The sequence below is a fragment of the Rhipicephalus microplus genome, chromosome 1 (assembly GCF_043290135.1).
Source record: "Rhipicephalus microplus isolate Deutch F79 chromosome 1, USDA_Rmic, whole genome shotgun sequence".
Lineage (NCBI taxonomy): Eukaryota > Metazoa > Arthropoda > Arachnida > Ixodida > Ixodidae > Rhipicephalus > Rhipicephalus microplus.
The window spans coordinates 253,540,544-253,564,810 of record NC_134700.1 but is presented as its reverse complement, the minus strand read 5'-3'; the positions used below and the strand labels follow the sequence as shown (position 1 = coordinate 253,564,810).

Genomic DNA, 24,267 nt, shown 5'->3' with positions numbered 1-24,267 from the left:
AGCTGTATTGATGCTGTTACTTTTCTTTATTTATTTTTTTACTACTGCTGCTTCCGTCATTTCGACGTAGTAGTTCTTTATGCCCTTGACTTTTTTCTTGTTTGAGCAGCTTCGTTAGTTCAGCGAATGCTATTTTCAATCTTTAGTTACTCTCTTTCATGTGTTCATGTTTATTTATTAAATGTTCGTGTTCCCCGCCGCGGTGGTCTAGTGGCTAAGGTACTCGGCTGCTGACCCGCAGGTCGCGGGTTCGTATACCGGCTGCGGCGGCTGCATTTCCGATGGAGGCGGAAATGTTGTAGGCCCGTGTGCTCAGATTTGGGTGCACGTTAAAGAACCCCAGGTGGTCGAAATTTCCGGAGCCCTCCACTACGGCGTCTCTCATAATCATATAGTGGTTTTGGGACGTTAAACCCCACATATCAATCAATCAATCAATCAATCAATCAATCAATCAATCAATCAATCAATCAATCAAATGTTCGTGTTTCAGAAGTGTTTACTTCTTGCCTCGATGCTTTATTTCCAAGTTGCCACTGACTCCCGTTTGATTAGTATAATGCGAATACGAGGTGTAATTTCAACTCCACTCTTTCGCAATGCTACAATAAAAAAATAGCAAACGGAATATAGATCGCCTGAAGCTATATCGACTGCTCACGCGCTGGCGGAATTGTTAAATTGGCCAGACACGGTTAAACATAGCGGCGCGGATGGGGTTCGAATGTAGCCAACCGGAAGCGCCGATCGACTCTGTGTGATGTGCGCACGCATGACAGCGGCACACGCCACGCGCAATGGCGAGACAGACAAGCGCGCGCCTCTTCCATCCTCGCAGCATTGCTGCCGTCACAGCTGCCGTTGATCGAGCACCGCTGCGACTCATTTGCTCGCCTCGTTAAGATCGGGGGCGGCGTCCTCTGCACGCGCATTTTCTTCTTCTGCCTGCGCAGTGCCGGCGCCATCGAAAGTGGAGCGGCGGCGGCGCGTCGCACGCGACTCGCGCGGGCGTGAGCGCGCGCCGTTACGAAAGGCGGGGACCGTGGGAGCGGTTCACTTACCGCGCGCTCGTGCCAATCGTACCGGCCCGTAGTCAGCCGCATAACGACTGGCTACTGTGTTTCCGTGCACATCGGAAGCTTGGCGCTGATCTTATACCCGCCGGAGCCGTAGGGTGCAGAGTTTTGGGGGCGAAACAAAGGGAAGTTTATTGCGCTTCTGACAAGTACTCAAATACATAATTCATCTCCGACACTTATCATAGACACACGTGGTAAAGACACCGATGAACAGCAAAAACACGTTTAGACTGTACACTACAACATAAGCGTGATCATTCGAACACTCGTTATACAAAGGCTATAAGAGCGCTGTACGGCCCGCGCGCAAAAGAGCCCGTTTCCGTTTACAGGCGAAAAAGGGTGCGATAATGGTCGCCGCTGTTCGGGCTCCAGAGAACTAAGGGGTTAATCTGTACAGAGAACAGATTCCAGACACATAATTATACAATTGACAAAAAAGGGGGGGGGGGGGCATTGGCACTTTCCGTTTGCCGGTCAGGAAACAGTGGGACGCAGTGGGTGGCTTCAAGCGGCACTCGTTCGTCCCTCGTAGTAGTCGTAGTCGTAGTGTGCAACCAGTCTTACGTTTTGACCTGCAAGGTGGTGCCGGTGGGAGATTTCTCCTGTGCGTTGTTGGACAGCGCGCACGTTAACTAAAAGCCGAATTCTCCTGTCTTTCAATCTCCATTAGCAGCCATTGGCATTAGCAGCCATTGGTATGTACATTGAGCACGATCTGACAAGAAAGGGTTGCTACGTTATACTCACTGGGCGTAACCTCGTTGGTTTTATAAACGTTTAGCGAGTGTTGGGCCGCAGTGCAATGAATACAGTGAACTAGTATATACCGTGAACTCGAGGTGGTTAAAAGCGGGATGTAGACCCGAAGCGCAAGCCGTAAGGAAGTGTGCGTGTGCCATTTCTCGTTTAGTCCTTGGAATGTCTGCTGAACGGCGGTGCTTCTTTATGGGGAATATATGATGAAAAGACGCGAGATGGCGGTGCTTGGAGTGTTGAATAGATGGACGAATGGACACATAGACAGATGCTTGTCAGTGAAATTCCGGACAGTTTTGTAATTGCGATATTGTCGTACACGAACAAGCTGACACGAGAGTCCCCTTGCACATTCGCTTAAGGTGGCTCGCCGGCGAAACCATTATTCTTGTCCTTCTAGGTCGATGTATTAATCTTCCGCTCACCCCTCCTGGTACGTTTTGCACCTAACCTGCTTTCGCATGTCCTCCGTGATCTGGCTGCATTTTACCAGAGCGACAAGCTCACGTGACGACCTTGTCTTGCACGTGATGTCTTGATGACGTCACATTGTCGATCTGTGACGTCATGATGGCGTCGTATGGTGACTTAATCGGGTGATGACGATATTTTGCATCGCTCGTGTTGACACTAAAGATAAATTTTTCCGTTTGAGGCACCTAAATTTCTCGGTTTATTACAGTTTCACTTGTAGGCTGATTAAATTACGACACAATTTTTAATGCAATTTTGTATCGAAGCGTGCTACGGGGCACCAACTCAGTGTCGCGCACTAATCAGGACATCTCTTCGAACGCTTGCAACACGTAACCGAGGTCGAAGTGACCGCCTGTATGCGCGTTGTTTTCAATGTTGTCTATAGCCATGCGCGTAGTAAGTAACCCGGTATACAAAGACGCTGCTGTCCGCCTATTTGGCGGGCCTGCGTGGGTATAGATCATGCGTAGACATGGTTTATGGTCCCATAGTTTCGTACACAAAGGAGAAATCAGAGCGAGGAATTGTTTCGCGGAACGTGTGATTGGCAGGCAATGTTGGGTTGCCGTGTAATTTTCTTTGGCTTGCATGGTGCTACTGAAGCAAATGATATTAAAAAAGAATAAGGGTGACTTAGGCACAGAGCACCGCTTCTTACTGCGTCTACTTGTATCTGTTGAATCTATAAGTCGAGTCGGCGACTCACGATTGCCACAACAAGCATACGTTTTGACAGGGATAGAGGTTTGTAGTTAGGTACTTCCTGTCTCTACGGTCATGATTCTGTCTTGTAATATACAACTATATAGACGAGGACAACGTGAAATACCGCCCTCATATTTTCGTGCAGTTGGCTTCTGGAAGTCGTCTATGCGAAGGAACTCATGATGGCATATTTCTTCGTGGCTCCTCGACGCTGTGCGTGTGTAAAACTGTAGCGTCACGATCGCCTGCATCCTATGATTGAGTGATTCTAGAAAGGAGGGAAGAAGGCACCCAATTTCTGTCTGCCTCTTGGGCGACGCGGCACAGGGTCTTGTAGGGGAGGGGGGAAGGGGAATGAAAGAAGATGGTAAAAAGGCGGCAGCAGGGGCATGCATGCAAGGGCAAGAGGTCCAAGCTCAATGGTAGGCAGCAATTCTCGTCTAGTCCAGGAATTCGACCAGGCCGCGGAGTTCTGGCAGGTGCGGACGGGACGGGAAGAGCAGAGGTTCCAGACTTGAGGCAGGTAGGCCCCGTTTCCGGTAGACTGTGAAGACCCTCAAGCATTCCCATGCCAAGCCTGGGCCTGCATCCTGAGATTGTCTCTTCAGTCAGTTGGACGCGTGGTTGTTTGCCCTCAATGCGCCACAGTGACTTGCGCGTACGCACGAGTTGGCGGGTTTGATTTCTGACCACATTAAAAAAAAAGTTTTTTTCTGGGTGACTGCATTTAGAGGTTTTGTACATTTCAAAGAAAATTTTAGTCAACTGATTTGTAAGTCAAGATTATTTCTTTAGACCAAAATGTTAGAATAAAGATTGTGAGAAGGTGCGACGTTTATGAAAACGAAACAATTAATTTTGCAACTATAACTCAGGATAAAAAAACTCAAGATGAAAATGGCACATCAACTGTGTAAACTGTACCTGATAATAGCTTTTACATAAAAAAAAACTGGATTTCTGGATGCCGTTCTTGGTAGGCGGCTCTTGGTCGGCAACCCGCCAAAATATTGCAAGACATAATTTCTGCGATGCGTCACTCTGTAACCCTTCAATGCGAAAGCCTGCCTCACAGTTCGTTAGGCAATAAGTCATACAATCCGGGAGCAGACTTCTTGCATGGCATAATGTACCGCAGTGTGAGATACACGCATTTATATACAATGGCGTTATCGGACGATTGCATTCCATATGGAGTGTACTACATATGGAGTTAGCCATGCACAGAATTTAATGGAGGGATAGATTACAGATCTACGCATGTACGCCGGCAGGAGGATGCAAAAGGGGCACTTTCCCCGCTCAAGCACACCATACCTAGACCCTTAATTAAGCGAAACAAGTGTTCCTACCCTTCCCCAACACGATGCCACCCTGGTTTGCATCCCCCAAGACGAAATTATGCCGACGGTCATGTATAGCTTTGCCAACCTATGACCACCCTCAACTTTGGCAACACTGCACGGTTTTAGGGAATACAGATTGTATACGCATGAGTCCCCTGCGACGACAGCGCATTACAGAGGCTACCTCTTCGGCGCAGCAGTGGTTGCGCAGTCCACGCGGAAACGAACGACGTCGCATCGATGTGGTCCATGCAGAATAAGCTGTCAGCCTCGAGCACTACGCGCGGAACGCCAGCGCACGAGTAGCGGCGCACACAATGCATATTAGACCGCTGTCGGTGCCGCCTGGCCAACGACTACGACACGACGTTGTCCCGCTGTCGGATTGCGAGAGGTTGCGCGGACGGACGCGTGCGACATTCAAACGGCGCGAGCTTTGCGAGAAAGATCGCTTTTCAGGAAGCTGTTCTGTGTAGGATCTATGTCGTTGAGCTCGACTCGCTATTGTACTAGGACAAACGCAGAGCTGTCTGTTGCGCGTGTTCAGTGAGGGGAAAAAAAAAGTATTGTACAGCTCGGCCGTGGGACTTCCGCTACCATGCAGTTCCGCTCCTACCGGCAGTACTCGCACAAACGCACACATAAATATCCCGCAGCCGTTCAACAACGCATATTGTTTTCTGGAAGATAGAAGCGGGCAATATTCGTTCGTCTGAGAGCCTTCATATATGCATTGGTAATTTAATTCCTATAGAAAGTCGTCATTGTACTCACGGTGCAGCTTTTTTGTTTACACAATTTCTTGCGCAGTTGCATGGCGACTGTATGAGCTGAAACGGATGCTACTACACCCAAACAACGGTCTATGAAACTTTTGTTGACTCACATGACGGATGAAATTCAACCGACAAGAGTGCCGTAATCGCTTATCCGTTTCGTTCTTGCGCATGGTGTGTTTAGGTGTATAGTATATTGTACCGTGTGACGCTCGAACGCGAACCATCTATAATCTTAATCTATAGGTGCAGGGGACAGTATAGCCCGTCGCTCGAATTTGGATTAAGCATACATACGCAGTACATCGGTATATGAGGTCAACTACAGCACTGGTCACGTGGCGTTTGACTGAGCAGAGCAGTTAAGATATTTGCTGTCATCATTCTGAAAAAAAAAAAAAAAGGCCGCAAGTTGTGCTTTGGCGTTGTAAAGAAAATCGTCTCAATCCATGATACTAAGCATGAGACGAAGTTTCCCCGTGATCATGTAAACTATATAGAGTGGCGTCCTCAATCAGTAAGGCAGGTACTTGAGCCGCAAACTCGTAGCATGTACTGCTGGAAATAGCTTCCATCCCTCGCAAGGTCGCACTGCTGTTTGCGCGCCATCCTATATTGCGCTGGCTGCCTATTCAAGCTGAAGTCAAAGTAATGTGTTACTATAAAAACGTGGTTCTCTGTTCGTTTAAGCGGCTTCTACAAAATGCATTTCAGTTCCGCAGCGAGAAGCCTTCGTCAATCCCTTGCCGTTGTTAACTCATTTACTTGAGAGTAGCAGCCTTCTCGGCGTTATGCTAAACCAGGATCAAGAGGCTTCGTTATATGCTGCGCTCCCTTCAGTCCGCGTATTACGTTACTTCGCGTGCAGCCACTTTTGCAGCTTGCGTAATTGTAATACACGTAGCACCCTTTTGTAGGTTGGAAAATTGTTCGTCCTGCGTCTCCTTCCGCACTCAGCGCAATAATTTCTGTCTATGCTTAACATGCTGTAGCGTTCTTTGTATTCCGCTGCCGTTTCTGCGTTGCACTGCTGGCGCGAGCGAAATCATTGAGTGACCTTTGGTCGGCGGTGGAACTGACTGTGCGGGCCAACGCCAATATTCGTTTGACCTCACTTGACATTGCATTTGTGGCCTTTCGGAGGCCACCTGCTCGATGCACAGAGAACAACCGCCATGTATCTTACTGTCAGTCTTTGCAGTTGGTTGTGCCTTCCGCACCGCAAGCGCGCGCAGCATTTATTTTCGCGCTGCCTCACTCGGTGATCTGGCTCTGCGGTGCGAAATCATCCACAGCGTTGTAAATTCTTCTTGCGTTGGTGAAAACGAATCTCTTACTTTCAACTTTGGCGGCAGGAAAGTAGCTTGCATGCGCAGCATGTATGATACGTATAGTTGCACTCCATTCTGTAGTGAGTTACAATGTATGAGCGATTACGTAATTAGGTCTCCTTTCAAAACAGTTTGCTTAATAGACGGTTCGCGAATTGAGGCAGTGAAATGAGCTATGATGTGGGTGAGCTATACTTGAAACTTATAGACGCCTTCACGTTACAAGCAATCGTGGCGCTTGCAGTCATTCGGTCATTTCTCCGATATTGCCGGGGCCGTGGCATTAATACATCTCGTAAACTTCATGCTTAGGACTGGGCGTATTGTCTGTTGGCTTGTTCGAAGTGCCTACAAATTCTCTAACACGCAATTTTTTACATGAGGTGGCGGAGGAAAAGGAGGAAGAAACTTTATTCTAAAAGTCTGGTGGCATCGATGGCGCAGATTCCACGCCTAGGCTTGAGCCAGGAGCCCTTGTGCTTCGGCGGAGTACTGCAAGCAGTGAGCCCAGTTAAGTTATCAAAATATTAGGTGCTAAAGTGAGAAGCTACATCAGTATAGGCTGATAAGTTGTCCCTTGCCCCGCCGCGGTGGTCTAGTGGCTAAGGTACTCGGCTGCTGACCCGCAGGTCACGGGTTCGAATCCCGGCTGCGGCGGCTGCATTTCCGATGGAGGCGGAAATGTTGTAGGCCCGTGTGCTCAGATTTGGGTGCACGTTAAAGAACCCCAGGTGGTCGAAATTTCCGGAGCCCTCCACTATGGCGTCCCTCATAATCATATGGTGGTTTGGAACGTTAAACCCCACATATCAATCAATGATAAATTGTCTCTTGAAAACTATATCGCCGTTAGTTCCACCTTTATTAAATGTTCACCATTAAAAAAAAAACAAATGTTCAGCCAAACGTTCATCATTTTAAGCATTTTGTTCCTAAACTTCCGGACCTAAATGTCAGCGTGACGTCATGAATTCTGTTCCATTTTCGTATTTCTGCAGACGGACTCGATCAAATTCCAATGAAAGATCGCGAGTACTCGGCCGCATCGCGAACAGAGCACGTAGGTCTGATAGGGACTGCTCTCGCCAAATCTGCGAGTACAGAACGCGTACGACTGCTCGCCGATCGGGCGCCGTCCACGGACTTCTCTAGTCGGCTCCAAATCTTTTACTTTTCTCTCAATATTCTCTCTCTATCCCTTTTAATGTCTCCTCATCAGTTTTCCTCGTGAGCTACTGCTGAGGTGTCGCTCTTTGATACAGACAGCTACGGGGCTCACTTTTCTTTTTTTCCTACTAAAAAATTCCTTTCCCCCACCCTTACCTGGTGAGCGAAAGCTGGCGAGGGGGCGCGGAGTGTTTTCCTGCGGTTCGTCCACGGCTGCCGGCGGCTGTGAAAATCCTGCTGCGACGCTCACTAGAACGTGAAAAAAGTTATTATTATTATTATTATTATTATTATTATTATTATTATTATTACATCATCATCATCATCTCACCCTTGCAGCCGTCGTTGTGGCTCACTGACATTGGTCAGACCACGAAGACTCATTTGTCCATGCATGGTCTATAACAGTATTCAATGATTACCCCGAAGCTCGGCTCATCGCCTTTCTTGTCGCCCCCAGTGGTTGAGTGGTTCACTGTAATCTATATAATGATCGCACATGAACACAAATAACTCGTACAGTTACGCGCTTACATACGCACAAGATAGTCATCCAGAGTAACAAAGCACTGCCGCTCAGACGATACACTGTAAATGTTCCGATCTGTTCTCCAGAAACGGCGAGATCCTGTTAGATCAGTTGTACGAGGAAAATTTTTTTCGATTAAAAGGAAGATTCCTAATCTTCGCCGTCCTCGCCGCATCGCGATGTAGGACATCGTGGATCCTGGCGAGTGATTTCGCGTGTGGCCTTCTCGATCACCTCGCGATGCGGGCGATGCGTCGAGGCTGTTCAAAATGCGAGTTTATGCGACTCGCGTGCGCGTATCTCGGTATTCCCTGCGGCGTCCGTATAGGGAGGACCAGCTCTCCCGCTCTGGCTGACCTAATCTCCGGCGCAAAACAATATGTATTTATACGAGTCGGCGCCTCGCTGAATACGAATGGAGGCTGCGAAGCAAGCAGCAAAGTTGCGGCACTGCGGATTTCTTTTTTTTCCTCTTCCTCCGCAAAAGATAAACACGCATGGCATGTCTTTCCACCTCGCTGTACTTTTTATTGTGTGTGTGCGTGTTTGTGTGTGTGCACATGTGAGAGTGTGTGTGGTTGCATGTGTATGGGGTGGGGTGTGTGTGTGTGTGTGTGTGTGTGTGTGTGTGTGTGTGTGTGTGTGTGTGTGTGTGTGTGTGTGTGTGTGTGTGTGTGTGCGTGCGTGTGTGCGTGCGAGTGTGTCGCTTCTTGCCTTTTGCACCGCCATTGAGAACCGCGCGTGGTGCTTTTATAATTCATTACGTTTTCGTCTCTTGTCTTTGTCGCATAGTTTCGGAATCGATACGGCGAACGCACGCGACGCTGTCTTCCACTTCCTCGCCCGGAAATGAAATTTTACGACGAGGACCGATTGCGGGACCGTCTTGCGGCGGCGCACTGTCGGTGCATCTGTACGCCGCAGGACCGAACGGCGAGGCGGCCTCGATTTTTTACAAGACATCGCACCAATGCGCGAGGTGGTCGAGAAGGCGACGTTGATCGCAAGGGGGCGACGCGCTCGTGTAGTCCGGAGCGATGGAACCGTGTCGCCTGCATATGTGTCCGGCGAATGAGAGAGAGAGAGAAAGACAACGCGATATTCATGGAACGGCAATTAGAGAAAAGTCGCCGTCTTCAGTTTCCGCAATTTCCTCTCATCGACGTCGCCGCTTTGCAGCGATAAACGCGTCCGATAAACGTACTTGCGGCAATTTGCCGCTTTTTGCTGTGCGACTAATTGTCGACTGGCGCTCACGTTCCGGGCGCAATGCGTTCCTTTATCGCTCCAAGCAGGCATTTGGGTCGGCAAGCGTCGTTTCGAAGTGACGTTGTCGTTTCATTTTATCCCCAACTAACGCAAACCGCCGACGTATGTCATATCAACTCTGGCTGCGTAAGCAGAGACATGAACAAGTGCAGTAGGTTCAACGTATAGTCAGCGAAAGTAATTTATATGGCTCGTATGTCTTGCTGGAAAACTGCAAAACGTTGGCCGTGTTCTAGAGATAGACGTTAAACCGTGGTCGAAAGAGAGAGAGAGAGAGAGATAGAGAGAGAGAGAAGAAAAATAGAAGGCGAATTGGCATCGCGGAATGCCTCATTCACAGTTGGTGCTGCGTGGTTAATTAACGTACCACGGTTGTGTGGAGCAAGAAGTTTTCTTAGAAATAAACATTTATTACATGTAGTTGGTTAAGGTTATTTGGGGCTTGGGTGACCGATTACACCCATCGGTGGATGCGAGCAAAATTTTCGCACAAATCGCTTTTGTTTTAATTGTCAATGGCCTAAGTATTGCATATAAAACAGAAAAAAGAACATAAAAATGTCGGTCAATGCGAAGGGATCGACGTATAGGCTTCCACGTCAATTATATGTCGTCCAATTGCCGATTTACACCAATTAATGTTTAGTCAGAGATCGTGAATAGCCCGATTGAGGTCAGTTATTTCTCAGGCGTACTGACCAGTATATAGCCCTGGATTGCATTAGACTTTTAGAGAATGTGAAGAATGGTGCTACTTTTTCATCCTATGCGGACGATGCTTGTGCAGGTAACCTGCTCACGCAAACGAACTGGCACCCGAACTGGCACCCGAACTGACAAATAAATAGACAAGAAAGTCGCACACCACGGTGCATATGAGAGTCAGAAATAAAGCACTGCAAGAAAGTGAGGCATGCTCTTATGGACGCAAAAGAAGCGAAACACACGCTCAAAAACGGCGGTTAGTGTTGCATGTTTAAGCAAGGTATAGGTACACGCACACACTGGTTCGTGTATGAGCTCTTCATTGTCTTCTACGACGAAACCCTACACTCAAGTTCAACATCCTGACGTTTAAATGAGGCTTCTCATGGACTCAATGGACTGCACGAAGTACGTTGGCCTTCATTGCGCATATGATCATTTCCCTAATAACGAACGTTAAGACTCTAGATAATTATGCACCATTAAGCAAGTAATTCTCACTCTCCACACTTGTCGATGCGACGGCGCGCGTCAGCTCTTTGCCCGCCGCTGTCGAAGTGCCGCGTGGCTTTTACCGCGTGGCTTTGATCGTGAACGGCTGTTGCGCCTTCATCATTATTCGCCCACTAATCGCTTCCGCCTTCCTAATCCCTCGACGAGCGACAGTAGGTTGCTTTGAGAGGATTATAGTCTTGCGGGTACAATGACATGCCGGAAACTTCGGACATGCACGATAGAGAAGGATAGAGAAATCTGTTTCAAAAAAGTGTTTCTTTTTTTCCCTAATTTTTCTTGTTTTGCTAGCAACGCGCGCGGTACACTCGTGGCGAGAGGAACCGTAAAAATAAAGTTGCCCGGCGATTGTCATCGATGTAGCACGCAATGGATGAGTGAAAAAACCTCGATCCTCCTAAACCACTTACTGCGTCGGCTGTTTTCTTTTTTCTTTGCTTACGTGCACGTGCGTGCGACCTGCTTATATTCAAAAACTGGATCGCCACACGGTTTCTCGCGTTGAGGCTCCTACCCGGCATCCGAAATGTCTTCTTTCTCTCGTCTTACACGAAAACTCGGTACTTTACGTCCTCTTGTACGCGGAAGTGAGCCAGCGGCCGACGGTCGCCGGACGTTGAGCGTCGTGACGAGCATTACAAGCGCATGACCTCCGAAAGTGACTCTGTCCTACCACGTGACCGGGACGTGCTAAGATTGCGCGAAAGAAAAAAAGAAAATAGACAGTGATGACTGAAGTGTCACATTAAGGCTGATCAGATGTAGGCCATTATGTATGAATCAACAAGATTTTTTTTTGAAGACAGTCTATAAAGAAAACCTATAGCACACACACTGACTTGATTGAATATAGCGGAGTTGACGTGATGTGGCGCACACCGAGGATTTGACGGACTTCAGAGCAAGTGAAAAACAATAAATTCTGTACAATTTCTTTTTGAAATCACTGCAGCAGTTGTTCAAATCCGCTCTATTGAGTTTAAATGCGCAGCAAATAGACCTCCAAAAAATCCAGAGTGAAATAATATTTTGTTTTTTTGTGCCCCTACCTCATGTTTGTTAGCCGTCTCTGCTAAAAAGATGCAATACAAAGTCATCCGATGGTTCTCAGTAACATGCATCGAGTAGGTTCGGTGCCAAGTTGGTAAAACATGGGATTAAATGCGAATAAAATTAAGCCTCGTGGAATAAATTAAGCCTCATGTTACATTTTCTTTCTTTCACACAGACCGTCGTCTTCTTGGACAAAGCCATGCTGAAACTGCTGCTGAACCACTGGCAAGAGTCGTACCACAAGGCTCCGACCAGGGTTACCAGTGAGGACCCGTTGCTTTGCACGGACCTCGCAAAGACTAGACCAAACGAGGAGTACCTGGTGTCCAGGGTTAACCCGCTCTTCGTAGACTCCAGCCGTGAAGTTTCGCCGAACAGCACCATCAACAAGCCATCGACATCGACCAAGACCACTGCTGACGTCCACAGTTCGCAGGACGGTGATAACGAAATCGCTTCAACATCCAAGCAGCCTCCGAAACCGCCAGACCCACTAAAAGAAGCTGTCGAATCAGCTCTAACACCAACTGTTGCAGAGACAAGTTCGCATTCCGAAGCTTCTTCGAAGGCAGACGCGGTGGATGTTGAAGCTGTAGCGACAGCTGATAGTGATAAAAAGACTAGGGAGTCGCTGCCGTCGGAAGGCGACTCACCAAAAGACTCACTGGAGACTGACAGGTCTTCCTCACCGAAGCCCTTGGTGGAGCTTCGCGAGTGGCAAGAGAACAAGCAAGAGGACAGAGTGCTCAACCGCCTGAGAAGTTCGGGTAGGGCGTCGCTCATCACTAAGGAAAAACTCAACCTTGTGGAGAAAGTGATCGCCGAGAGACTCGGCAAGAGGATTCCGGAACCAGGAATCCGTAAGACAATCGAGCTTCTCAGGAACGAGTCGGCCACACCATCCCCGCAGCAGACGCTCTTGCCATCTGCAAGAAGAGATCAGGTTGAAGACGCCCTCGAGCAGCCTTCCACGTCAGCATCGCCAGCGGAGCTACCTTCGACGAGCAACAGTGACAAGCAGGAAAGTCCTGTGCCACCGGAGACTCTCCCGCAGCCGGCTTCAATTGAGGAGACGGCACCGGTCGTCGACGGCAGCGTCCCAGCCGAAACGAGCAATACTCCCGAAGCTCCATCTGAAGCGGGGTCTTCAGTCGCGTCAGCGTCTGCGCCCAAGGACGAGACCTCGGAAACAGTCAGCATGCCCAAAATCGAGGACGCCCACTCCGATTCTTTGACCGATTCATCTAACAGCAAGAAGGAGGAACGCAAGAACGGCAAGTCTTCCGGTCCGTCCACATCGGAGGACAGCGGCATCACGCGAGGCGACCAGGTCTACTCGGACACGGGACGGCGCAAAATTTCGACAAAGTCTGACTCCTCGGACCAGAGTAGCTCTGAGGCCAGTAGAGGAAAGCGCCACCGCAGGATCAAGAAAGACTCATCTCGGGACAGCACCAGGAAGCGACACAAGTCGTCCTACAAGTCCCGCTGCAGTTTCTGCAACAAGGTGGCCAAGAAGTCCCACCAGAAGGGCCACAAGCACAAGCACCGGAGTATGGCCGAGTCGGGCCTCGTTTCTGGTTCCGGGTCACTCTCAGACCTGGCCTTCGAGCATCCGTGGCTGAGCGACAGCTGCACGGCACAATGCCACCACAAGCGGTCCTCCATCACGTGCATGGAGAGCTGCAGGGACTACCCTTACGAGGATTTCCACAACGCCGTTTACAGGTCGGCTTCTGCCATTTCTTTGTTACTGTTCCCGTTGCTAAATCTCGCCTAGTGTTCGTTAGTGTTGACTTATATCGGCTAATTTTAGCGATATCCTAATATAGAGTACTAACAGCATCAATATTTCTTAATGTCTGCCTATTTTCTTTTTCCGCTTTTGTACCTTTAATGCTTAGCAATCTTTCTTGAGATAAAATCTGTCAGTCTGATTATTATGCTTTGATGTTCCGTTGCCCTGGCAGGTATCCCGGGGGCCACGTAGGATGCGAAGGCTGCAGCTGCATCCGGGCCCCTTTTCCTGAGTGCTGCCGCTGGGGCGATGTACCTCGCAGCCGCTACTCGTGGAACGGTAGCGAGGCGGCTGCCGTGGCAGCGGCTGGCGGACACCCATTGTGTGCGTGTCGCCGGGCACACCCCATGTTCTCGTCCAGGAGGAAAGTCAAGTTCGCCCACAAGTCTAAGGACTCTCTGCAGGAGAAGTACGTCATATGCGAAACTGCAAGAACATCAGTAGACGGCTGAGGTTCAGCTTTCGTATGATCTAGGGCTATAGTTTCAAATAGAGGGTGCGCACCCGGACTGGTGGATCGCAGGCGATCCACCAGCCGGCATGAAAGCGTTTAGTCAGGAATGCGAAAGTGAGCTGCTTGGTTGTCAGTGCCTAGTTGTTAGTCGGGCTAGTTGGGGTCAGCACACGACTTGCGTCGTTCTTCTTCTCGTGTTTCCGTCTTTTTGCATTGCTCTTATCATATCTATCTATCTATCTATCTATCTATCTATCTATCTATCTATCTATCTATCTATCTATCTATCTATCTATCTATCTATCTATCTATCTATCTATCTATCTATCTATCTGTCTGTCTGTCTGTCTGTCTGTCTGTCTGTCTGTCTGTCTGTCTGTGTCTGTCTGTGTCTGTCTGTCTGTGTCTGTCTGTCTGTGTCTGTCTGTGTCTGTCTGTCTGTCTGTGTCTGTCTGTCTGTCTGTGTCTGTCTGTCTGTGTCTGTCTGTCTGTGTCTGTCTGTCTGTGTCTGTCTGTCTGTGTCTGTCTGTCTGTGTCTGTCTGTCTGTGTCTGTCTGTCTGTGTCTGTCTGTCTGTGTCTGTCTGTCTGTGTCTGTCTGTCTGTGTCTGTCTGTCTGTCTGTCTGTGTCTGTCTGTCTGTGTCTGTCTGTCTGTGTCTGTCTGTCTGTCTGTGTCTGTCTGTGTCTGTCTGTCTGTCTGTGTCTGTCTGTCTGTCTGTGTCTGTCTGTCTGTCTGTGTCTGTCTGTCTGTCTGTGTCTGTCTGTGTCTGTCTGTCTGTCTGTGTCTGTCTGTCTGTCTGTCTTCATACCGCAAATGACTAGGCAAGATGGAGGGCGGAAACGTCTTAGCCATGGTGCTTATTCAACTTTTCATAAACGCCTCCCTGGGCGCTGCCATAGCCCTCCTTGGGCTGTGCAAATTGGCGCGTACCCTCAAAAATGCACTGACAACGCTGCGTCCTTAGCCTTCGTACTCCCGCGCACAGCCCATCATGGCGGTGTTTTTTTCCTTCCTGTGAAAAGGTGTATAATAGATTGTGTAGCATGTGCCTTCATGGATTCATGATGCCAAAAGTTTTTTTTTTGTAATTTGATCTGGAATGGAACGGTATATATTTAAATATATATTCGTAAATATATATTCCATATGCATATTCCATATGCATATGGAATATGAAGTAATTAAGTAAAGAAAGATTGTACCTCCCGGTTTGCAGAATCCATGCAGTATATGACTGCGGTGTTTCAACACATTATTTTATGAATAGTATAGAGTGCTTATAGGGGCCGGTTGGTACATGTTCGAGAAAACGAGAAACAGCGCGAACCCACAGGACGAAGACAAAGAGGTACCAAGCGATGGCTTACAACCCTTGTAAGTCAGCGCTGTAGGTTGCAGGTCAGCGCTTGGTTCAACCCCATCTTTATCCTGCGGTTAGCGCTGCTTCTCGCTTCCTTTATAAATACACTTGTATAAGTAGCTTCATTCCGACATGTAATCATCGTCGTCATTCATTGATATTTGGGGTTTAATGTCCCGAAACCACCTTATGATTATGAGAGACACAATCGTCATTTATTTCACCTTCGGGACCCCAATAGGTCATTACTCATGGGGGGTGGGAACAAACGGTAAACTGTATTGCTAAATTAAAAAACAAAACAAAAAACAATAAACACGCCATTAGAACAAATATTCAAGAATATGGAGTACATAGTACAACAATAAAAGGAAAGTGTTAATGTGATTTCAAGTGTAAATTATTTGTGAGTAGCGGTTTGAATAGTCGTGAGTTACGCTCTGAGAAAATGGTTTCCTGTAAGTGATAACGCTCCTCGATGAAAACAGGAAGGAATTTGTTGAACGCATTGGTCCTACCGAAAACTCTTAGTGAGTAGAGGAAAGGCGGATGACTTCGCAGCCGTGAAGTCCTTAGAATACCCGGGAGTACAGAAAAGGCTGAGGACTTCGCACAACTGACTGTTGCCGCATCCACGCAGGGGCGAGCTGAATGAGGACGAGGAAGATGCTGATCGCGCGTCCGGCGAGGGCAACAATGACACCGCCACTAAGTCTGACCAGGGGAGCTTCGGTGAAGTGCCATCCAAGGAGTCACCATCCAACGGCCATATTCTGGTTCGTCTTGTGGGAATCTTAGTGTTCGCAGTACACCATTCGCATGAAGAAGTACTTAAGCGTCATGCCTCGCAGGCGAGCTCAATAGCTCTTTCGATGATGACATTCTATCATGATCAGGTGCACCTGATCAGGTGATATATTGTTGCGTAAGCGTGATGTGGACAGGCAAATCTTTGTGCACAAGTTGCTGGCACGCCACCATGGAGTTGGCAAATGCAATTATCTTGGAGGACGAATTGAGAGAGATAACGTTTGTTCACGATTGCGACAAAGGTCAGTTGCACCTGTGTCGGATTTGTCGCTAGTGTTTTGGATCCATCTGTAAAGTTAAGCGCTTGTTATTTACTATTGCTATTGTGAAACCCTGCACCCCAACGATAGCATCTGTGTAGGTGTACTTAAGTGCCATCGGGGTGTCTTGCTTTTTGAAATGAACATTAGCCGTCATCTCTATACGTCTTGTTGGGATACCATGCCACGCTACTTAAGGTGTTCGTTTTTTCCCTGGCATTGGACGCAAAACCAGAGTGAGCAAGCATGCAGTGGTTAAAGGCACATAGTATAAGGTAAATTATACCTAAAAAAACACATAAATTTGGGTTTTTGCTTGTTGGAAATCATAAGGCTTTTCTTAAGTACATCCAGCGCCCCACACATATTTTTCGCGCTTTATCAGGTTTTCAAGACCAACTGACAAGAAACGAAGCCCCCTTTTCTCAGACGGTGCACAACCCGAGCTTTATGTCGCAAGAGGTTTTTAAAAATCAATACTTGTAGTTTCCCATGGCTTTGCAGGTTTCAAAAAGTATTCAAAAAGTGTTCCGGCTATTTAAAAGCACATGGTACAGCTTTTTTATAACACGCGTGGCATTTACTAAGTCCACTCACCTTGTATGTGAGAGACGCGTGTCTAGACGTGGTTCTAGGCCCGTAGCCAGGGAAGGTGCCTTAAAGACCCGTCTCCCCCCACCCACCCCTTTTCCTGAAATTCGAATGAAAGGAAGTGTTATAACGAGAACAGGTAAATAAAAGTGTTTTTCAAAGCCTTCAACGGGTCCCTCCGGTTTGACAAAGCGGTTTGATATAGCGATTTGACAAGGTGTTTAACATATCACTAAGGCGCATCTCTTGCTGTGCAAATGCTTCAACTTGTTCCTATTAATCAGCCACTGAAATGAACGCCTGCAACATTTCCTCCCTGGAAACTTTCTCCTCTAACTATAAGACAATTTGTACCTCGAACCAGTGGGGCAAAGAGACGAATGTCACAGAGTGCGCTGCTGCACGCCTCTACTTGGCGATCACTATGCTCAGCACTCACGTATTTACACTGACGCCTCAACTACTCAGGAGACTTCCTCCTATGGACTTTATGTCCACTCTACAATACAAACGCTATCCTGTCGGCTTCAGCGCAGGACATCCTCGGCGACAGTGGAACTTCATGAGATCGAAGAAGCTCTCCTTTACCTCTTTCGCCAAACGCCGGACCGATGGGTAATTCTCCCCGACTCCAAGGGAGCACTGTATACAGATGTTGTTCAACCTCCCAAAGAAGACTGATTCTCACCCCGTTTTATTCGGCATAGCATACTTACACCCCCTGGCTATTACCTCTGGGAACTTTATCGCATTTCAGTGGATACCGGCTCATTACGACATTCTGGCCAATGAAAAAGCGGATGAAGCCGAATGCAAAGGTTTTCGACACCTTAATTCAAAACTTATTTCATCAAATCTGATGCTTCTTAGTTGGCTAAAACACTTGCGTTTGAAGAAAATAATAGACTCTGGAACCCTCCGATACATCATCATGCCTTCCTTCTGCTCAATCGACCCCCATCTCAAAACAACACTCTCATTCAGAATTCATCGACATCTGAAAGCCCCATACCATCGTCTTCGTCTGAACGCTGCCTATGGAAACAGCTTATACGATACCGCTTCGGTCAAGCGGCGAGTCCGTACTGCAACAACTGTGCTCCATCTAAACTATGGAATACATATTGTTTGAGTGTAGAGCGTATGCTAATGAGCGTGCACTCTATCAACATTGCATGACTTCGATAACCGAAAGAACTTTCTCACTTGGCTGTGTATTGGGACCTTTAGCCAGCCCCACACTACAGAGCCGTTCTATGAAACTTTTGCTCACGTACTTGGACAGTATCGGTCAGCTAGACAAACTCTGGCTGTGCCTAGAAACCATGTAAAAACCACTAACGCACGTCCTCATCCAATGGTCAAAAAGTGGTCTTTTTTTCTCTATCTTACATTCCATCTTCTATCTGAACGTCTCGTCTCCCCCCCCCCCCTCTCTCTTTCTCTATCCCCGTCTCTACTTTCAATCGCCAATCCACCTCCCCACGCATAGTAGCGAATCGGCGATTTGCATATGCCGGCTCAATTCTCTGCTTTTCAATAAAGAGTTATCTCTTTGATGCGCATCCCCTTTATGTGGTTGGGTGAGATGGACCACCATCGACAGTATTGAGCCATTAGCGAGACACAAGATGTGACAAAACAAGTCTGGTAACCAGCAAAACAAGAAAATAAGCGAAAAGACGGTTCTTGTGATGTTTAGAAGGCAGCTTGCGATTACTTGAATAGTTCATGTGCCATTTCGACAAAATATGAAATAAGCTTGTTTTTCCTCTTAAACTCTCAATAACTCGAAATCACTCTTTTGTTTCATTGGCCCCGCTATAAAAACAACGTGAAAAAACAGAAGGCTGATTTTTTACAAGGATAAAGCTAAACATCAGTATGAAGCTCGTGCACTTGAATGGTGCACATATGCGGAATAGTTTTCATTATTTGGCAGTGTTTTATAAAAATGGCTACCATTATTTGTTTTGCTAAAAAATCGCCAAAAGTGTCAACACCTAAAATACTATTATAATTCTACTTAAATTTAGAAGAGAGACGCTAAAAAATAAAGCTACACAAGCCCGATCACTTTACGTGTGGTTGTTTGAGGGAAAGCTGGTCTTAAAGAAGCCTCAAACCACATCGGATGTATAGGGAATACTCCACCCCTTCCTCTCAATCTTTCCTTCTGCCCCTTCCTGTTCCCATGTGTACGCGTTTGCAAACCACTGGTCCTGGACTGGCTAACCTCCCTATCTTTCTTTCTCTACTATGTTTTCTTTTATTTATTTTTTTCTGAGCCCTTAAACTCAGTGACGGAGGGTACGTCTATCCTGACACGTGTGCTGCAGGCAGCACATTTCGGTGTTTCTCCTTGTAAGTGCGATTAAAGGAATTATCTAACTATCTGTTGTGATCCGTCTAGTCATTGTCGGTTGCCTGCAGTTCACGGCAGACTTAGCGTAATTGTGACTGCATTTATTTATGAGTGGTTACAGCTTAGTACATCGGAGCTAGATAATTTCGGTATTGATATGAGGACTTGAAAAAGTTTTCAAATGAATAATGTTTTACTTATGCTTCTTCTAATCTTTCTTTCTTTCTTTTTGTCCGTACTCGCAGGCTGAAAATGGCTTGCTCGAAAAACAGCAAGGCCCTACGGGACCTCCATACGCCTGGGAGGAATGGCGGCGATATATGCGCGAAAAGAACCTTCGCTCCCGTCGCAAGAGGGCGCTCTGCATGGGTGTCATTGCACTCTCCATCATACTGTTTGTCGGCATCTCCGTGTCACTGGGACTCGCCTACTTGCGCAGGAAGTTCTGAAGCACTGCCAACGTTCCGGGGTCCGGAACAACGAGGGAATAGCCGCTTCGCAGGCGTTCCTGCGAAGCATGTCTTCTTTCGAAGACCTTCAGTACGGCCCCAGCGCTTGCGGCTCCCATCATCTTGCACGAATTGAATACCCAGCATTCTTACATAAGCTGATATAATTAGCGCAGCAAGGCGGCAGGAGTTGAAAGTGCATGCATATCATCCACAGATCCATGGTTCATCGAGGGCAATGAATATGTTCGACGCACGCAATAAGAACTCTTCTTCCATACCCGATCTATAGCATTATGTGGAAGTAATTGTGAGCTTCTTTATTGGTACCGATGGTGTTAGAAATTATCAAAATTGAAACTTAAACCGACAGAATGAAACAGTGGATAGGAATCCATTGTAGAAGTTAGTCCAAATAGCACGGACGCAGAAAAAGAAGGTTTGTAATCTCTTGTATCCATGTTTACATGCTTTACGTTATGTACGATAGTAAAATTCATTACTGTAAGTACATAGAACTAACTGTCTGTCGATTTCACTTCGTGGAACCAAAATATGTTTTCGATACTCGGATTTTTACAGGCACAAAACTCTGACGAGTCTGTTTACATAGGAACTCGTTGCGCGAGTAAACATTCGTAAAACGATATAAGGCATTTCCCCTTATATGCGTTGCGCGGAGATCAACACTTTCCCGTTTGTATAATGTTGAAGTATGCCAGGTATATATAGGTGATCAAAGTCTAGAAATGTCTTTACCAGAAAGGTCACTGTTTTTCCCCAAACAGCTCCTTTTCACGAATGGGAAATTGGGCAACTGCCTCAAGCATGCACAACGATATGAACATGCACTGTCAATACACTGAGTCAGCTTTCTCATCCACTTGTGTGCCCTGCCAAACGACAAGACAGCGAAGACTCATCGTGGGGAAAGCGTGTGCTTAAACAATTACGAGTGCGGTCTCCCAAGTCGTCGGTCTGCACGACGAGATATTAGTGACTATCGGTGAGCACGGGCCAGGCCGCCAGGTGCAGATGGACGCTGTGCTTATTATCACGTTGCTGTGCGCGTGTTTCAAGCGATGTGCCGCCTCCTTCAAAAGCCATCATAAACAACGGGCACAACCGTCGTTGCTCCAAGCAATACCCCAGACGGGACTGCCTGTGGAAGTCTGTTTTTTTTTCCCTCTGTTCTTCACAAAGAAAAGACACTAACAAGTGCGCGCAGATATTTCCGATGTTCATCAGGTTTCAGCCAAGAGCCCATAAACGGGGTTTGACGGATGCATTCTACGCCTTTTTTTGTTTGTTTGCTGAATGCTTGTTTTTATATGTCTACCCACTGTGTTGTTAGATTGCATGTGCATCACTTCGTTGTAAATGGTGAAACGTTATCGTGGGATCATGTGGCCTTTACACTAGATCTACAGTTAATGTGAGAGATAATCAAGAAATGTAAAGCAAAATGGATTGTATACAGTCAAGTGGCGATTATCAGTCAGGAAGTTCGCATCATCATTTTCTTGAAGTGTCTTATTTGTTCCGATGTGGCCAGAGAGACTAGATTTGGCTGCAGAGTGTGCTGTGGAAAGGTGTATTGTTACCCACACACACCTTCGTTCCGAATTCCTTACAGGAGAGAAGCTTTCATCGACCTCCATAACGAAGGAATCCCAACGAGGTCGCTTCGTTGTTCAGTCCTGTACGTTGGAATGTATAGTGCATGCTGTTTGATGTGTTAGAGCACCTACCATATACACTTGCTGTGCACACCACCAGAATCTCGAAATTATCAGTGTTGGGAATTGCGTGTGAACCCGTCGTTGCCGAGAACAACTGGCGTTAAGCTCAAGACGTAACCCCTACAAGTGTTCGCTTCTTTTATTGCATGGCCCTTGTGGACGTTCACTGTCGTGGACGTATCATAACGTCGCCGTATCTTAGCGGCTCAATCAGGAGAAAGGATTGTACGTTTTCGCGTTAAGCCGCCTTCATAATTCCCGCTTGCTTGCCGGAAAGGCCGACAGGAACCGTTTCATAGATGCTGATGAGATTTAACGTTTAGGTTTACTCGACATGCAGACAAGTGTATTGGGAGTCATGTCATGTACACTGAAGCCACCGACCACGCCTGGTTCGCAAAGTTTTCAAAAAGGTCCAGGAGGTCCTATAGGTCTTCAGGAACAAGCTCAGTTAATCATTGATATCCTTCTGGTACGATTATCACCCTCTATGGTTGTGCTGAGGACTTCTCGCATACTGCTGACAAATGACACAAACATTTACGGTTAAACGCTGCTTACGTCACATCTTTGTCAGATAAAAGCGACAAAAGTAAGTGCCAACGATATACGTATAGCAAGACGAAATTTGAAGTGAGCTTCTAGATGACCATGTTTCGTCAGCTTTCTACAGCACACCTTGTTTCTGCCAACTCCACACCGAGGCAGCATAACTAGGAATTGTATCAGCTGAAAAAAAAATTTTAACCTATATATGAAAGAAGCAACTCAATATGCTGCCCGGCATACATGTGGTTGAGCAGTTGATCATGCTCGATTTTTTTTCTTTTGGCCAGATGTGTCAGTCACTATACAGTGTTATTGACTCTCCGAGCTTCTAGCGTAGTCACTAGTCCAAGAAAATGCTATTACAGGCGCAGTGTGAGAGCATTCAATGCATCTGTGCCTGCAGGGTATAGTTTCGTCCAAGAGTTTTTAACTGGTTACTTATTGTGTTGAATTTTAAGTTGTTGCTGAGGTAACTATAACTTAATACACTTATACCTACGGATTTATGTCTGCCTGCTGCAGAGTTGTTGCTATCGGTGTGCATAGTGAGATGAAATAAAAAAATTTCTCACTTTTTTTAGAGAAGTGTTTTGTTTACTTCTTGCTACTTATCAACAGTGGACAATAATAATTAAAAAGCCGCAAACATTTTTTCCAAAAGATTTGCGACTCTAAGAATATATGAACTCTAGGAATGTGTAATAGCTACCCAACGTACACCCCATGAGAAGGCGTACAGGGGAAGATCGAAATTTCCCAGGTCACTGTAAGAGTGTCACCTTCTTTTGACCCCCCCCCCCTCGCGTATATGTCAAGGACGTCCGTGCTATATCTGAACCAATGAAGCACATTATTTTTAAAATCACTATCACTACCACCAATGAAACTGGAAATCTAGGTAGCTGCAAATTCGTTGTCTCAGTCATCACTTTGTATGTATTTATTTTTATTTATTTTTAGAGACTTATGCAGATATTTCGTAAATATGACCTGTCGTAAGACACAAGCTATCTTCACAAGCGAATTATACATCTGCAAAAATGAAATCAGTTCGCCGCTGCTAAAGTTGCGCCCGACTCCATCCGCAGCGCCCACCAATGTTGCTCAAGGTTTAGCGTTCATACTTGTGCAATTGTCACTTAGTAAGCAAATATTGCGCAAGTCTGAGGCAGCTTAACAACACGCATATATTCTGCTTGCGCATCTTTTACTAGAAAAGGCATACATAAGTAATATTAAGGACTGTAGCGCTTATCACGCTGGGTGGTGGTGAAAACATTTAATAACCATTAAATGGTTACAGAGAGGTGATTGGGTTGGGGCCTTATTGGCCTCCTACCCTCACAGCACTAGGTGGAACCTCTATTCCGGGGCTCCATTGGCAAGCAACGCCGCCCGCGCACGTTGAACCAGAGCCTCTTGGGCCTTCAGGTCTTGACAGCCGAGCAGGGCCGCCTCCCAGTCCTCTCTCGTGGGATTGGGGTTGGGGGGGATAGATGGATTAGACTGGCACGCCCAGACGATGTGAAAGGTGTCAGCCACCTCACCACAGAACTGGCACGTGCCATCAAAGGATGAATTGAAATGTTTTAGCACCGCCGGGCACAGTACAGTATTGGTAAACAGTTTTAAAAGGAGGCGCTCGTCAGCGCGATGCAGTCCCTTACAAGGGTCTGGATAGCGCCGGTGCTCCTCCTTGTAGTAATTGGTAATATCTTTGAATGAAAGGGCCGAATTGTCTGATTGCGAGTAGGCTTCCAAAGACAGGGAGATAGCCCGGGAAGAGAGTGCGCTGGCGGCCTGATCGGCCTGTTCGTTACCCCTGAGTCCTTGGTGACCGGGTGCCCAAACCAGATTTCGCGGAGTTGGATTAACGTATCGGCAGCTAGGTTCCAGTATGCGCTGAGCAAGCGGTGAAGCCCACCCTAGCTGATAGTTCCGACAGGCCCCTCGTGAGTCGGTGATGATATGTTTAGAAGAGGGATAGGTGAGAGCCAGAGCGATGGCAACCTCCTCCGCGTGTGTTGCGCTGTAGGCTTTGAAAGTGAGCCCGTTTACGGTGTTTGCGTTGTGTATGACTGCGGCAGTATACCACCCCCCATGGTGCGGGCCGGCAACGTCCACGTAGCACACGTGTTCCTCTTGACCAAAGTGTCGCTGCAACGCTTCCGCGCGCGCCT

General features: G+C 47.2%; 1 protein-coding gene across 2 annotated transcripts in view; it reads left to right on the top strand.

The window, feature by feature from the left end:
- Positions 1–22,672, top strand: part of LOC119186633 (uncharacterized) — an 88,555-nt gene extending 65,883 nt beyond the window's left edge. For both annotated transcript variants that reach the window (XM_037435129.2, XM_037435125.2), the window contains exons 2-5: positions 11,885–13,437; positions 13,680–13,916; positions 15,962–16,097; positions 19,593–22,672. In XM_037435129.2, coding sequence (XP_037291026.2) covers positions 11,909–13,437; positions 13,680–13,916; positions 15,962–16,097; positions 19,593–19,796 — 2,106 coding nt within the window. In that variant the 5' untranslated portion in view covers positions 11,885–11,908 and the 3' untranslated portion in view covers positions 19,797–22,672. The remainder of the gene's footprint in view (positions 1–11,884; positions 13,438–13,679; positions 13,917–15,961; positions 16,098–19,592) is intronic.
- The last annotated feature ends 1,595 nt before the right edge of the window (positions 22,673–24,267 follow it).